The 15,672-nt window shown below is 44.2% G+C and overlaps 2 protein-coding genes across 2 annotated transcripts; both read right to left on the bottom strand.

Moving 5' to 3' along the window:
* Positions 1-3,849: 3,849 nt before the first annotated feature.
* Positions 3,850-6,801, bottom strand: mettl21e (methyltransferase like 21e). The gene is made up of 5 exons (XM_076736735.1): positions 6,750-6,801; positions 4,936-5,096; positions 4,713-4,830; positions 4,485-4,582; positions 3,850-4,209 (listed from the first exon to the last, which is right to left on the bottom strand). The coding sequence occupies exons 1-5, from the start codon at positions 6,799-6,801 to the stop codon at positions 3,850-3,852; spliced, it is 789 nt and encodes a 262-aa protein (XP_076592850.1).
* A 627-nt stretch (positions 6,802-7,428) lies between these two features.
* ercc5 (excision repair cross-complementation group 5) lies at positions 7,429-15,398 on the bottom strand. The gene is made up of 15 exons (XM_076730270.1): positions 15,142-15,398; positions 14,805-14,980; positions 14,600-14,715; positions 14,275-14,376; positions 13,901-13,967; positions 13,641-13,784; positions 13,350-13,560; positions 11,644-12,582; positions 11,264-11,562; positions 11,028-11,147; positions 10,679-10,892; positions 9,502-9,646; positions 9,033-9,233; positions 8,852-8,936; positions 7,429-8,236 (listed from the first exon to the last, which is right to left on the bottom strand). The coding sequence occupies exons 1-15, from the start codon at positions 15,227-15,229 to the stop codon at positions 7,685-7,687; spliced, it is 3,459 nt and encodes a 1,152-aa protein (XP_076586385.1). The 5' UTR covers positions 15,230-15,398; the 3' UTR covers positions 7,429-7,684.
* Between the last annotated feature and the right edge of the window lie 274 nt (positions 15,399-15,672).

Here is a 15,672-nt window from a genome sequence, read left to right as displayed (position 1 = left end):
CAATGAGACCGTCACGTATTAGACCATAAGCAGTGCACAATAAATATGTAAAACCTCATTTTAACTTTTCTTAAAGATTATTTTCAGTCAGGGTAAATGGGAGACTTTTCCAAGCGCAACATACTGTCCAAAGTTTTCTCTATAAATGCAATTAATACAGTGAAAAATTGGTCTGCGTGTGACCTTTAACCTACCTGTTGCTGCTTTACTCTCCAGTGAAAGATCTGAGGAGCAATCGGACTGCATCTGGAGGCCTCTCACTGCAAGGTTATAGAGACTCAGCATCCTGCTGGACACACCCATCATCACCACAAGGGCATAAGGGTATTTTTAGAGCTGTGCCGAGGAGAAATAAACACAAGCATGATACAAGAGCAGAGCGCACGTAGATTACAAACACACACCAACACTGACCAAGATGACTTGGTGGGAGAGCCAAAAAGACACGACAGGAATGCCATGAATCATGATACCAGCAGCCATGGATCCTTCCAGGGTCACTTATGGACTTCCTGCTGGTGATTCCTGGAAGTCTCCACAGTCTGTAACCACATACTGGATATAATATGAAGGAATAGCAATCCTGTAAAAACTGGCTTTTCTATTTACTGTACTGACACTGATTTCCAGCTGCAATGATCAAATAACTTTTTAGGATTTTGATCATGGATCAAATCAGTCAAGATATTGCATGTTACACTGGCGATACATTGGTTTTATTTAATCTACAAATAGTAACAGAGACGCAGTGAGTGATAAGTCTATTGAAAACTAGGCCAATGCATGATTTGTGTTTGGCTTGAAAGCATCTTTACAGAGAGCCTTTCAATGTGTTGTCACCAAGTATTTGAAACTCGGAAAGCCTCATAAACTCATGTTTATTACTGTAAAGTTGGTGTTATTTCTTCTTCTATACTTTTATCAGCTGAAGAAGGACAGAGGTCTTTGCATGCAAAAGTCTATCTAAAAATGACGCACTTAGTCTGGAACATGTCCATGTTGTGCTCACTTGCATGCTTTTCAAGCAATGGCCTCAATTGCTTCACCAGAAATGCGCGGTAACAGGATCAGCTGGCGAGCAATCCACATGCATCAACCCCCCAAGAAAAGAAGAGGGGCCCTGTAATATAAACCTCAATTAGACGTCCATTGGTTGCATTTGAAGAGCCTTTGGCCATGACATACCACCTCCCAGTTTCAGGTATCAGTCTAAATCTACCCACATCCCCAAACTTGAAATCCCTCCAGGACCTCGGGGTAGTTTGGCACATTTGAGTGCTCAGTGCTTAGGTCATTGCCCAACTGTTCTGATGATGTGGAGCCTTGTGGTGGATAAAAGACAAGAGTTTTTGAGGTTGATGACAAGCAGCATCTGTCTCTCAGTGAAAAGTTGTTTGTTATCAAGAGACTGTTGAAAGAGTGATAAACGATATCTCCACAAAGCCACAGACACTTTTCACCTTCGATAACTCCAGCTTTGATAACCTCGCTCTACCTCTTTAATCCAGCTCCTCACCATGCCCGTGTTTTGGCAGCCAAACAGTACACATCCCTGGGCAAAAAGACAAGGAATGACCAGGACAGAAAATGTGGAAGATTTGGAACCTGACATTAGATATCAGTTTTAATAGCTGACATTAATAACATGTTGCTCTAATTTAGTCTTTCCAAGACAATCTGGTGGGTTTCCAAAACATGCAGAATTAGTGTGGGACACATGGTGTTCATGTTACTGAAGCAGCACATACTGCCCAATATGGATGTGATCTAATTTGACCTCCTTAAAATGTTTTACTGGTGGAATATCACCCAAAAAAGGTAGAAAGTGTCATCTAGACTTAAACACGAAAAATTAATGCTAACATCCATTTCAAGTTTTCTATATGTTGCAAAGAAGCAATGAATTTATTGAATTCTGGGTGGCTGCCAAAGATGGTATGTAATACCTGGGTATGCATGATGTACATATGCAGGACTTTGAGATGTAACACCAGCAATACGTAAGTCACATATGTGACCTGACTGACATACGTGATCTGGAAAAAGGCCTGGCACACAGCAGCTGTCTCCTATAGAATCTGCAGTGACATTGAACTCATCCAGAATTCATAGAGCCTGAGTTACACTGGCAACTTCCATTTTATTTTGTTCTTCCTGACTGCCAGTGATGGCATGTAATACATGGATGACCCATGCCATCAAGAATTCTGTATTCACCATGCCTCAGTTGTTGTCATTGGAGCAGACAAAATCTCTGTCGCCACAGGATGAGGGTGGCCACGTTAACACTGTAGAGGCGGGCAAAGGTACAGGACGAAGCCCGAGTAGCTGCAGCACAGATGCCACTCAGTGGAACACAAAAGGTGGAGACAGTCCAGGTTGAATGACATTCCACAGGGGGAACCCGGAAGCCCCTGAGCCTGTATGTTTGTGATAAGGTTTTGACAACCCAGTGTGAGAGTCTCTGGCACAGCACTTTGAACACCTAAGCTAAGCACAGCCATTCCTGTGCCCTCCACATCAAACAAACATCACTCACAGACTCAGGAAACTCAGCCGGCACTGCTAAGTGTCCCAGAGCCAGAACACGACAAAGTAGGCTGATATTAGGCTGGAGTTCTTCCATCCCTGGCTGCAGGGTTAAAACTACCAAAGTGATAGGCTGATTGATGTGAAAAGCTGAAATTCTCTTTGGAATAAATAAGGGGTTGGGCCGCATGGTAGACCCATCAGAATTCCAATGCAATCAGCCCTTGGCAACGGACAGGACATGAAGGCACTAAACGACCAGCAAGGCACGTCTGCCAGTGACATAAAGGTGGCTACTGAACTGGAAACCTCCAACACTTTTTGGCTGTAGTTTCAGCAAAACTCTTGGTGAAAACAAGCACTGGCTATGTAGCTTTTGGGGTCATATTTTTGGCCACTTGGCGAATGTAAGTCCAATATTCACTCTCTTCTAGCTCTGTCTTTGGTTTGGCTCTTTAGCTGCTAAATGCTCCACTATGTTCAGCAGCTAGCAGCAAATTTTGTGTGCTGCTGAACCGATAGTGTGCAGTGGGATTTTAGAGCTGAAAATGACTTTAATATTGAACTGAAACACTATAAAGCTCTGTTAAACTTAGCAGAGCTTGGGTGATAATTCTCTGTAGGTTCATCACTATGAGTGACTCCTTTCTTTGTATCACATTGTTTTCACGGTATGTCTTCTGTATGGTGTCCCTTTCAGGACATATCAGTCTTGGCTCAACTGGCTCAGCTCTACCTTGTCAGATCTGGCTGATCTTTGACCATCCTCAGTTATAGCCCCAGCTGTGCAAACTACTACCAATGTAATCAATGTAATCCACTTTCCAACCATTCATGGTTCACCATCAGAGACTGCTCGAACATCACGGACAATCCATTCAACAGTTGTTGAGATAATGAAATTAATATATGCCTTTACTGTCCTTGTTGAAACTGACTCTCTTGACAGCTAAAGCCTGATCATATTCTCCATGTGAAGTCACACAGCAACAAATAAAATTTTAAAGGTCATCAGACGTCCGCATGAAAAGTGTATCTAGACAGATGTAGTTACCAGTTTATTAAAGTTCACAGTACTGCAATAAATCACTGTTCAGCTTTTGTTAAAGATTGAATTCAATGATCATTTTGGAGGTTGTGCTGTTAAATGGTATTGCATTACATTGAACTGTCTCTAGCGGACAAAGATTGCACCAGTAATGAGTAATATAAGAGAATGTGTAAAAACACGTATCACAGCTTGATATTGTGTTAAACTGGAAGACATTTGTACATGAGATCCATGAAAACATAGAATAAATAAGACTTTTCCTTTCAGCTTCAGTGAATATTCATTGTTTTCTGTTTAACAGTCTCGGCAGCAGCCTCTCCTTGGTCCTTGGTACTCCTGTCCCTCCTCCAGGCTCGGTACAGTTTGATGCTGAGACTGGGGAGATCATACAGCTGCTCCAGGTGGAAGCGCTGCTGAAAGCGATCCACAAAGCTGTTCTCTGGGTCCAGACGAAAGCGCATGGCCCACAGGATCTGTGTGTTTTCCTGGCACAGGTGATCAAAGGTGTCCATCAGCTCTTCCAGGTAAGGATGGGCGTACACCACATCAGCTGCCAGGATGTAGTCAAAACAATGTGTGGCACGCGGGAAACGCTGCTCCACCTCCTGACCCCAGATGAGTTCTGTGACCTAGAAACAGAGATGATTTAAGAGAGAGGGATGATGCCTTATTTCCAAAAGTTTGTCCACTTTAAGGGTCTTTTATGTCCTTCATTGGTTAACTGCACTGCAAACATGGAATGATATAGTTGATTTTACATTTGGTCCATGACACAAATTTACATCAAGAAAAATGTGAAGAAATGCAAAATACATTGCAGATGGTTATTTGTCAACAGTACCTTTTTAATACATGGATATATTGTGTATACTTGAGAGTATGAAATATAAATATAAAAACCTACTAAAGGGATGTACTTGCATCGGCCCTTGGTGTTGCGTGTAACATTGTACTGGAGGTTCGACAACACATCCGGCAGGTCAGTGGAGGTCACCTTAGCACCTGGAGAGAGACGGTGCAGCGGAGTCTTAAAGGGAATGAGATAAAAACAGCAACACAGGGAGAAAAAACTGAAGTAATAAAGACTTCAAGTCAAACTGCCAAAACTCATCACTGGATAGCTTTGTTTTACCTAACAGACTGGATACGATGGTGACCAGCCCAGTTCCAGCACCCAGTTCAATCACATTTTTGTCCATCAGGTTGTATTTGTCTTGGTTGGTCTCTAAGAAATGACACAATACCATCGCCTGTTGGGGGGAAAAAGGTTTATAGTTCACTGGCTGGACTTAAAGTAAAGAGGTTACACAGCAGCTAAATGTAAATATTGGGATAATATATAAGTTTGCACATACTGAAGGCCAGAGTACAGCTCCATAGACGTCTGTGGACTCTTTGATACGGATCTCCAGGTCAGAAAAGACGTAGCCTTCCCAGGCCTCCGGGCCAATGAGAGATGGGTGGAATTGCCGAGCCATTATAGCTTTGGCTAGCTCTGCATCTGCAGCAGCACCTGCTTTGGCAGCCACAGGAGAGACAGGTAAAAATGTGATGCTGTGTAGTGAGTGGGGAAAATGCAGAGCCTGGAATAACAAGGATAACACAGGAGAGAGGAATAGATATTTTTCACAGCAGACATTCACAGGCACAGGAGGGGATGCACAGGTGGAATTAATCACATTAACGATGGCTAAATTGTGTCAGGGTGAGCCACTTAAGTCCTCAATCCAAAAAAGTTTGGAACGTTCCTCAGACAGGTTGATTGGTAACAGGTGATAGTATCATGACTGGTTATTAAAGGGGGCATCCTGGAAAGGTTCAGTTGTTCACAAGCAAGGATGGAGTGAGGTTCACCACTTTGTGAGCACATGATTGTATAAAGGATATTAGTAGATGGGCTCAGGAACACTTAAAATTGGCAAACACTGTTCAATGATTGCAGTCTGTTTTACTTACTTACTGTTTTACTTTTGCACAGAGCCCCAACTTCTGTTGGAAATGTGGGTAGTGTAAACCCAGATTTTGTGTATTCTGGCTCACTGGTTTATACAGGTACACTGAAATGATAGTGAGCTGTAATTCATGTCACTACCTGTGCTTTTCCTGCTATGATAAGCCAAAATGTCTGCTGTGAAAAAGGTTGTTTTTCTCCTTTCTACATATCATTTTAAAGTGTTTAATGCTCAAGCAGCAATGGTCCACGTCGCTCTAAATTCTTATTTTACCTTGAAAAGTCAGAGTACACAGTGGTGACTGTCAGACCTGTTGAAATTGAAACACTAATAGCTTAATGTGACTCACCTGTGCATCTGATTTGGTACTTGTGATTTACAGAAGTTCTTGCCTCAGTTGCCAGTGCATCAAAATTTTGGGACAATGGGAAAGAAATACATTCAGCATGACAAACACATTAACCGCCCTCACTGTGGACTCTGACATTTAAGTCTCCATAGTAGAGGAGTGGAAGCAGAAACCTCATAGATGGATATCTTAAAACTTAGAAAAATGAAACCAAAACTGTGTGAATGGCTGAATTCCACCAAGTCTTTTGTGATTTGGGTGAAGTAACCCTTGAACAAGCCAACCAGCTACATCCTGGTAGGTGTTTTATCAAGCAGATGATAATCATGTTGTTTTTCTATCATGTTACAGGCAACATTTGATCCTCTGCTCTATAAATGAAACACATTTAGGCCCATAATGCCCCTCTGATCCGCCTGTGTTTCTTTGTAACATCATTCCAGCGTGTCGGGCTCCAGCTATGTGTCAGTGCTGATGGTTACTCGGAGCGTCTGACACACAACTTTAGTTATGTCACGTTGGTTTAGAGAAAAGGTCAGGGGAGCCCTCAGAGCCACAAAGCTAAGGTTAAAAGGGGTTGGGGGTTCCTCAGGGGCTCAATTTATAGCTTGTGTGTGTATAAATATCTGTGTTGTATTTGTCATTAACAAGCAGAGATGCAGTTGTTTGCAGGGAATGAAGATTTCAACACAGTCACATCTTGCAAGCTCTCACACTCAGTTGGTTTTCAGGGATTTAACTATCCGTTCATACTATGACATCTTTAAGATCGGTCTTTCCTTAAAACAAACCATGCTGCAAACAGTTAATAACTGCCACTGAAATCACAATTATCTCTTTTCCGTTTTCGATAACTCCAAATTCTCACCTTCGTCTGTGGCGTTGGAGTCTTCCACTGCTTTGGACTGTTGAGTCTCCATGTCTGAAGGAGTCCAATCATGAGGTCAAGAATACCCAAAACATAAAATCAGCCAACAGCTGTTCTGGGTTGTGTTGGCCCCAGATAGTCCTTTTGGATTTGGGTCAATCTGGATCCAGATCTCTGGCAGGCTGACGTCTTCTGTGGTTTTAAGTTACACACAAATACAGCATTTCCCAACTTCTTGTCCAACTACCCTTCCCCGACCGTCATCTCCACCACACATTTCTAGCTGTCCCTGGCGTTCCTGGACCCCTCTCTAATGCAGTAAAACTGACAGGCAGCGACAGCTGCTCTGCCCGACTGCTGAACTGGAGCAGGCATGTGGAGGAGTGGGGATCTATATAAAGAAAAAAAAATGGAAATGGAATTTGGGGTAAAACGTCAGGTGTTCATTCAGAAACACCAGATTTCATATGTGTGAAAGCCTCTATATGTGTGTGAGTTTGAGGCAGGGGGAGGAGGGGGGTGTGTATGCAGAAACAGAAGGCAAGTGAAATGCAAACTGAAGGAAACTGACGGGACGTATGGCGCTTAAGAGCTGCACCTGTCTCAGTCTCCCTGTTAACACATGAGCATGACAAATGAAAAAAACTGATCCAAACTGACATCTGCTGAGGAAATACTTCAAAAAACAAACAAAGAATTTAATGCAAAATGTTGTTCTTTAGGTGCAGGTACAAATATGTTCACAATAGTACAAAATTAATACTTTCTAACACAAAAAAAGCTCAGTTCATCACTGTAAATGTTCATGATTCATTTACACATTTAAATATCAAATCTCATATCACTGACATCGGTTGGGAGTGAGTGTCATGTTTGGTGCTTCATCTTATGGCTTCAATCATTTTTACTGTTACATTTGAAGTTCAGTTTCTTCCTCACAGCTTCCTCCCCCTCCCCTTTCCTCTCATGCTTCCTCTCATGCTTCCTCTCCTTGTGCTCTTCGCTCCGCGACCTCGTCGGCTGCCTTCGAACACAGATCGGGCTGTGACCATAGAAACTTCATCGCCGCTATCGCTGCCCTCACCAGAGCTGCTGCTGCTGCTCCTCCTGACCTTCTGAGGCAGACTTGGAGTAGACTGACGGACTCTCGCTGAGAGGGCCTCCTGGCTGGTGCTGTTCACATCCCTCAGAGATGTAAGAGGAGGTTCAACAGTCTCCGCTGACCCTAGAAACCCCCCTCCTGCCATGGACCTCTCCTCTTCCCTCTCTCCTCCTGCTCCTCTCTTTGAGCTCTTGGTTGCTTCCTTCCCTTTCTTAGATTTGGATGGTGATGGCGTTTCCTCCTCACTGTAGCCCTCCTCCTCCTCCTCTTCTCCTTCTCTCTCCTTCCTCTTCATGCAGGTGACTGCCCGGCGGAGTCGCTGGCTGCGGATCGCCTGCTTTTCCTGTTGCTCCATGCGGAAGAACGAGTCGATCCGCAGCTGAGTCTAAACCGAGACGGTGAGAGATGAAGAATAAACCATGTAAGGCTACCAAGTGTTTTCTGTCTCGTTATTACAGACTTTTAACAGTGAGAACGATCAAACTGGAGACTTTCCTGTCGCTCAAGTTTGTATTTGTAGCTACAACTACCATTTGGGCTGGACATTTAAAGCATTTATCCATACCTTTAGCTCACAATTTAACTATTAGTTCATTACTTTTACCTCCCTATTTTAACTGTTTACACTTTCAGCTGTCAAATTAACCTGTTTATTAATTACTTTTAGCTACCAGTAACTATTTCAAATATTTGCCAATTACTTTTAGCTTACTTTTGTAACTGTTAGCTAACAAGTTAACCTGTTTATCCATTACTTTCAGCAAACTGTTTCAACTGTTTACTCATTAACAGTTTACTTTTAGTTGATCATTTCAAAATTGTTTATCTGCCAGTTTTGGCTAACAATTACAACTTCTGCGCTCATCTTTTAAAATCAAAGAATAATTTCTATTATTAGTTGAGCTTTTCATTATCTGTGACGTGCCCCTGTTTGTGAAGCACTGGTTGAGAATTGTTAGTTACCTGTCAGTCAACCTGACAGGTTACCTGCATCAGTTACCTGTTGGGTGTTGAGCTGCTTGATTACAGGCTGAAGAGTCTCCTCTGTCCTCCGACTGTTCCAGCCAAAACGATTCAGACAGAATGTAAAAGACTGGTTGAGGAAACTTCACACATTCATGAACATGCACACACAAACAAACACTCACACTCACACACACACACACACAGTGAAAGGATATTCTTTGATCATGTCCAGCTGTGGGCGTCCCCAGCTGAAGGAGCTGTCTGACTGGTCCACAGCAGGCTGCAGGTAAGCCTGAGCCACCGCAGGGCTGGGGAACCCAGGATGCAGCTTGAGGTCCCTCAGTTTCTTCTTCACCTTTGTGTCCCGAGGATCTGCCACCAGACGCTGCTTCTCCTGAGCCTCTGACCACCATTTACTGGAGGGAAGAAACAATAAGCAAGAAAAACTAACCGGTGAGGAAACCAGCAACTTTAAAAACTGCCACAGGTTTTGGGACATAATACTGTCATTGCAAATGTTTATGACATGTACTGCATATTTTAAAACTTAAGGTACTTTTAAAAATATCATCAAATGATTAACAAATTAGCTTTAACCCATTTGTTGTGTATTTAACAGTCACAGGGGAGAAAAATTAAGCATGAAAGACATAAAAGTGATGAAAAAAAGTGTTTCACACACACCTGAACTGTATGAGTGGCTCCAAGCCTGGCCCTGGGAACTCATTCAGTATTTCCATGCCGGTCACATATCCAACCCCAGGCACCCCCTCTGTGTAGTCACTTCCCAGCAGGTAAGCCAGATTTATCAGTTTAGTCCTGTCCAGGCCTGAGAGAATGGAAAAAACGAGGGCGGGAAACAGAGAGAGAGAGAGAGAGAGGTGGGGGTGGGGGTGGGGGGTAAAGCCCATCACAGCCCATCAGTCACCAGCAGCACAAACACCTGTCTCTGACATGTGCAATATAAACTCATCAGATCAGCAGGGTAATGTGTTATCCTCGTACAATTTCAACACCTTCCTCTTTCATTTCAGCCGCTCACAAAACAGCAAAATATCACCACCTACAGCTGCCAAGTTACATAGGTGTTCAATTTCATCCTCATTCTCACCTAAAAAGCACCTAAAGATGAGAAAGTCACGATGCCCACGAGAGGAGGGGATGCTCTAAACCAAAGAGAAACATTTGGGACTTACCCACAGCCAATACTATGACACCAAATGGACTTAATGATGACTGCAGCTTAAAACTGACCATTTAAGGATGTGAGACCATCCTTAAAATTGTCCTACAATGGAAAAAGAACGGGTTTCATTCAAAGTCCCTCTACTGCCATCTAGTGTACAGCCCAAATAGTGACTCAATGATGGCCAGAAACAGTGTTTTGTGAGGCTTTGTGTTGTATGTCAGGGGGTTTAAATTAGATTAACCCATATACATATGATCGATCCCTACATGTAGAACCATGGGATAAGACAAGTGATACATTCTTAAATAACTGGGTCCAACTCCCAGCAGTGTAATAACTGCCCTTATGTAAGTTACCAAATTGAACCTGTATGCTTCAAACGCTGTGATGAACGTTCTGTGCTGAAATGCCTTTTTCTACTGTGACCTGAGCCAAATAAACAAGTGCAATGTGAGTATTTCATCCTCCTTCGCTTGATAGCTTGGCTTCTCGCTGGATTTAGGGTTTACCATCCACTGAGAATCCTCCTGTTAAAACACAACCTCCTTTTCCAACACAATCATCACCTGTGGTTGCAGTTCCAGAGACAATGAGGATTAAACTGAACACATATGTAACTTGGCAGCTGCAAACACACAAAACACATACGCACAGGTGATGGCGAACACTGACCCAGTTGATTTTGCAGGTCACTGTACTGGTAGTGTTCAACATATTTGTTCTGGCTGAAGAAGTTCTTGTAGACGTGCCTCCCCCCAAACAGCCACACATCTGAGTCGTCCGTGATGGTCCCATTCGTTTGGTCGTCGCGGTCGAGTGCCGCACACTGAGCCTCAGCCTCCATCGGCGCCACCAGGAACGGCACGCCAAACAGCCGCAGCAGCTCCTGGTATCAAAGACGAAAACAGCCGTTGCTTACAAATCAGGGTTACACTGTCATTATGTCATGTCGTTAGGTGTGATAGTGGAAAGCCCGTGTGGTTTATATGCGTCTGTATGTGTTGATGTGTGTTTCATTCACCTGGCTCTCCAGGTACATCTGTCCAGTGACGGTGTTCGCCATCCTCTCCTGCTGCTGTTTCAGCTCCCTCAGGCTGTTCTGCTCCACCTGCAGAGAGCTCTCCAGAGCCTCCAGCTCATCCTGCAGCACAATACACACACACACACACACACACACACATTAAACTGCTGGACAGCTCAGCCTAAAGCACATCTGAACAGCTTCAATCACGTCTTGTGTGTTTAAACAATACTGACCGCATCAAAGTGTTCCCATTCATTGATGGCTGGAGTGGAGCTGGACTCAGTCTCTGCTCCCCCCTTCAGCTCTTCCTCTTCAGTGTGTGTCTTTTCATCCTCGTCTTCTCCGTCGTCCTCTCCTTTCGGAGCAGCAGTCTGACTGCTGGGAGCCGCTGTCGAACTTTCCTCTGGTTCTTCTTCTTTCTCTGTCCCATCTTCACGGGCCTCGTCTGGAGATCCTTTCTCTCTTATCATTACGAGCGAATCATCTTCATCCTCCTCTTCAAATTCTTCTTCTGACACCTCGATGAAGCTCTCTGGAGACACAAACACAAAAAGTCCTTTCTTTATATATCTCCTGGTTTAAGAAGTTATGAACGTGTGATCTTAAACCGTACCTTCTGATTCGCTCTCCTCTCGGCCCGCTGCCTTTACATCATCTCCACTCCTTTCCTCTGGAGCTTCAGTGGACTTGTTATACCTCCGCTCTGACAGCACAGGATGAATCTCAGTCTCTACACTGAGAGGTTTTCCACATACCTGAGCAGGGGGATTGATGGATAACGTGTTTTGACAGGAAGCAGCAGCACCCCGTGGATCTCCGTTCTTTGTAATAAATCTGTCCTCTGAGTCTTTTCTCTCCGGCTCCTCCGTCAACTGTGCTTTCTTTGTCTCCTCTTGTGACTTTGCCTCTCTCTCCTCAGGTTGTTGCAGCGCCGCAACACGAAGTGCTTTATTTCTCTGACCAATCACTTCCTCCATCTCATCGTCAGAACTGCTAAGGAGCAAGCTATCTTTCACATGGAAACTTTGGCCTGCTGGGTTCCCCTTTAAATCTGGCTTTTCATTCGGTAAAGAGTTCACATTGGCAGGTTCTGGCTCTTCCTCTGAGCTGCTGATGACCACTTGTGGCGCAGGATGATGAATATTTGCCTGCAGTTTGGTGAGTGAGCTGCTGATTACAGTCCCGTGTTCTGCAGCACCGTCTTCCTCCTCAGCGAGAGCTCGATGGATTGCCTGCAGGGTGCGTGGGGACACACTGCCATCCTTCTTATCCCGGTCCAGCTTCTCCTCATCCGAGCTGTCGTTCATTGCAGCCTGGATTGCCTCAAGCGTACGAGGCGAGGGTGGTGACATGTGTCCTTGAGATGGTTCTGAGACGGAGGGTTTAGAGTCTTCTGAGGAGGGACCTTGCACTTCCTCCTCTTCCTCACAGGCAGGGCGCCACAGGGGCTCAGGTCTGCCTGCTGCTCGTCTTTTGCTGCCTGACAAGAAGCCACCAGACCAGGGTGCAGCTGCAGGCCGGCTCTCTGGGGCAGTCTCACTCTTTTTGGAGCCTACACAGTTAAAGTGGAGAGATGTTTTAAATATGAAGACAGAAACAAGTTTGCCTTTTTAGATTTACATTTAAATGATACAGTCTGTTAAACAACCATTCCACATATCACTTAACAATTAACGAGATTAAAGATCTGTTTCCCACCTTCCAGCCATTGGTTTCTATAGATTTCAACATAATGTTGTCACGATACCAGAATTTTAAACTTAGATACAATACTAGTATAAAAACAAACAATACTTGATATCTCTTCTGATACCACGTCAAAAAGACAAAAAAGTTCTGCTGCTGTGAACAACGCAGCCCTCCGATGGTCAAACAGTGTAACTGCAGGACTGAAAAGACTCATCAAGTTACCAAAAGCACCCAATATTACAGCATACTCCAAAAGTGTGACAGTCATAACATAAAAACATAAGACAAGTAAACTATATCAGCAAGAAATATTCCACCATGTCCCCATGCTCTGAACCATGAACTGGGAAAACCTTACAAACATAAAACACTCAGGAGAACAGTTTCTGGACTAATAACAAATCAGGTAATGTCTATTTTAACAATATTTGTTGGTCTACTATTAGCCAAGAGGAGGTTTGACATGTGTCAATCTCTGCTCACCCATGGAAAATATGCACAATGACAATCTTTATGTCTTAAAGAAGTGTGACATCATGAACTACAGCGTGTACGCTAAGACCAACATCAATTAGAACTCGACGGCAAAACACTGAAAAACTGTAACCACGCCATCATGGCTGCCCTCACCTTGAATAAGGATATAGTGGGAGTGGTCTTCTGAAACCAGTCGCTGTGACTCTACGCTGTGACTCGGCTGCTCCCCGTCCTGTTCATAGAGCTGTGGAGCGCTTCCGGCACTCCGCTGGCACATCTCTTTCTCAATACCCACAAGACGCTGGTTCAGCTGGTTCCTCTGCAGCAGGCCGGCCAGTTGGTAATGGGAAAAGTCTCCAGAACGCTAAGAGGTAGTGAAGAGGAGTCTGTGTTGAAGAAGAGGAGATGAGCTGGTGTGTGAGTGTGAATGAGAGCGAACTGTACCTCTGGAGGTTTGTGGTACATCGTCCGGCGTCTTTTGGAAAACTCCTTCATGTCTTTGAGGATCTCGTGTTTCATTTCGGGAGGCAGGCTGGCAAACTCCTCTGAGTTGATGTCCACGGAGTTGGGGTCTTCATACACTTCTCCCTTAAGTGTAGAAGAAAATTAGACCACTTTGTTGTAACAAAAACCAGGACCAAACAATATCAAAATATAGTGCTACAATGTACAGTTTGATGCTCTTGTGCATGTGGCAATTTTACCTGATACATGTGATAACTGTCAAACATCTCCTCCGACTCTTTCTCTTCCTCTTCCTCTTCTTCAGAACTGCAAGAGCGAAACACATTAACCTGATTATAGCATGAGTATCATAGGTGAATAATGGAATAAAACAAGGCTCAGTTAATGTCAACTGGCCACTAAGTCAAGAAAAGTTGTTTTTAGTTATTCGTGATTTCTGTTTATGCAAAAGAAGACATGAAAACGAAGCTTGGCTTGGCTCAGGAGTGTCACGATTTGTCTTTACGCAGCACCTGACTCTCCTCTCTAACACATGTGAAGATGAGAGGTTTCCATCCTGCTCCCCATTTACCCACAATAAGTAGTGAGTCGTAACCTTTCACAGGCCTCTGACCTGCTTTTGTCCTTCTCCTCTGCAGCTGGCAGGGCTGGTAGAACATACATGTCGTCCACCTCATCTCTCCTCACGCTGGAGAGGCTGGGTAGAGGGTCCTTACTGTGGCAGGAAAGGAAGAGCGACACATCAGATAAAACCATTGATTACAATGACTCTAATCATCTATTTGCGCAGTCGGTAAGCAGAGAGGGAGACAGGAGAAAGCTCTGGCGGAATTTGTTGGTGCGACTACTGCCGGGATCTCCTGTGGCTGCAGAGACGGGGGACGAGCATTGTGCTTTCTTTGTTGTCCCTCCACCTGTGCACTGCCTCTGTCCCTTACCTGTGGTTTCCAAGTGCAGCTTTGATAGCTTGTCTCTTCAGGAATGTCCTGAGGAGTTTCTCATTGGTCTGTTTGGACTCGCGGTTCAGCTCCTCTTTCCTCTGCCTCCTCAGAACCTGCAGGAAATAGCCAACATCTGTTAACCGTGTTTAGAGGACGTTTATACAGATTGGTCATGTAGGTCTTCAGGAAGCGCTGGACGTACCAGAGTCTGTTTCTTCAGCAGCGGCGTGTCTCCATCAAACACAAAGACCGGCCTGATGCGGAAGAAGAGCAGCTTACAGATGCGGTGGAAGAGTGTGAGGAGGTGGGCGTTCTGGACACTGTTGCCTTCACGGTCCCTCACCCCCTTAACTGCCTGGTTCAGCCATATACTGATATCTGGGGGTGTCTGGTTAAGGTTCATACAATGGCTTAACAGAAGACAGTCGGTTTCATTTACATATCTAACAGAGAGGTGAAGGAAAGATCGTGGGGCTCTAGTCAAACGATAAATGAGAAATCGAAATGGAGATAAATAGATCACCAACAAGCCAGGATACCAACAGCGAGGATCTTTCCTTCCAGAGTCTCGGGGTTGATAGGTTTCCCCGTGCTCTCCAGCAGCCTCCAAAGTCCGTGTACTCCCATAACTGTAGTCCAAAACTCACCCGCTGATATAAAAAACAATTAAACACCCAAAAACAAGTTAACTGTAATTGACTAATCTGAGTGTTTTCTCGTAACAACTCCGAAATCACTGGCGTGGAAAAACAAGAAACAGCATTATATCGGCTGTATTCAGCGTTTGTTATGTTGTAACACTATTTTTGTCCGTCGAGCACATATTACATAGGCATGAAGGTTCCGCGCCTGGTCATATTATGTTGTTACACCACCCGCTTCAGGAAACATCGATTTTCAGATCTCTAATCACTTTCACGATTAGTTGCTGATATAAGAATTCATTTACAATTTAAAAAAAAGAAAAAAAGAAAAAAGGGAACAGATTGGAGATCAGTTTTATGGGGAAGGGACGGGCGGACGATTCAGTGTTATGGGCTTTTTTTTTCCAGAGGTACGCCTGCCAGGCG

This window comes from Chaetodon auriga, chromosome 1 (genome assembly GCF_051107435.1).
Source record: "Chaetodon auriga isolate fChaAug3 chromosome 1, fChaAug3.hap1, whole genome shotgun sequence".
NCBI lineage: Eukaryota > Metazoa > Chordata > Actinopteri > Chaetodontiformes > Chaetodontidae > Chaetodon > Chaetodon auriga.
This window is presented reverse-complemented; position numbering and strand designations above follow the sequence as displayed.

Excerpts from the sequence above, each read along its gene's own strand:
- mettl21e (XM_076736735.1), bottom strand. The coding sequence starts at position 6,801 with ATGGAGACTCAACAGTCCAAAGCAGTGGAAGACTCCAACGCCACAGAC. Across the intron at positions 5,097-6,749 it reads CTCCAACGCCACAGACGAAG|CAGGTGCTGCTGCAGATGCA; the intron begins GTGAGAATTTGG and ends TGGCTGCCAAAG. Across the intron at positions 4,583-4,712 it reads CATCGTATCCAGTCTGTTAG|GTGCTAAGGTGACCTCCACT; the intron begins GTAAAACAAAGC and ends GTCTCTCTCCAG.
- ercc5 (XM_076730270.1), bottom strand. The coding sequence starts at position 15,229 with ATGGGAGTACACGGACTTTGGAGGCTGCTGGAGAGCACGGGGAAACCT. Across the intron at positions 14,377-14,599 it reads GCTGCACTTGGAAACCACAG|TAAGGACCCTCTACCCAGCC; the intron begins GTAAGGGACAGA and ends TTCCTGCCACAG. Across the intron at positions 10,893-11,027 it reads AGATGTACCTGGAGAGCCAG|GAGCTGCTGCGGCTGTTTGG; the intron begins GTGAATGAAACA and ends CTTTGATACCAG.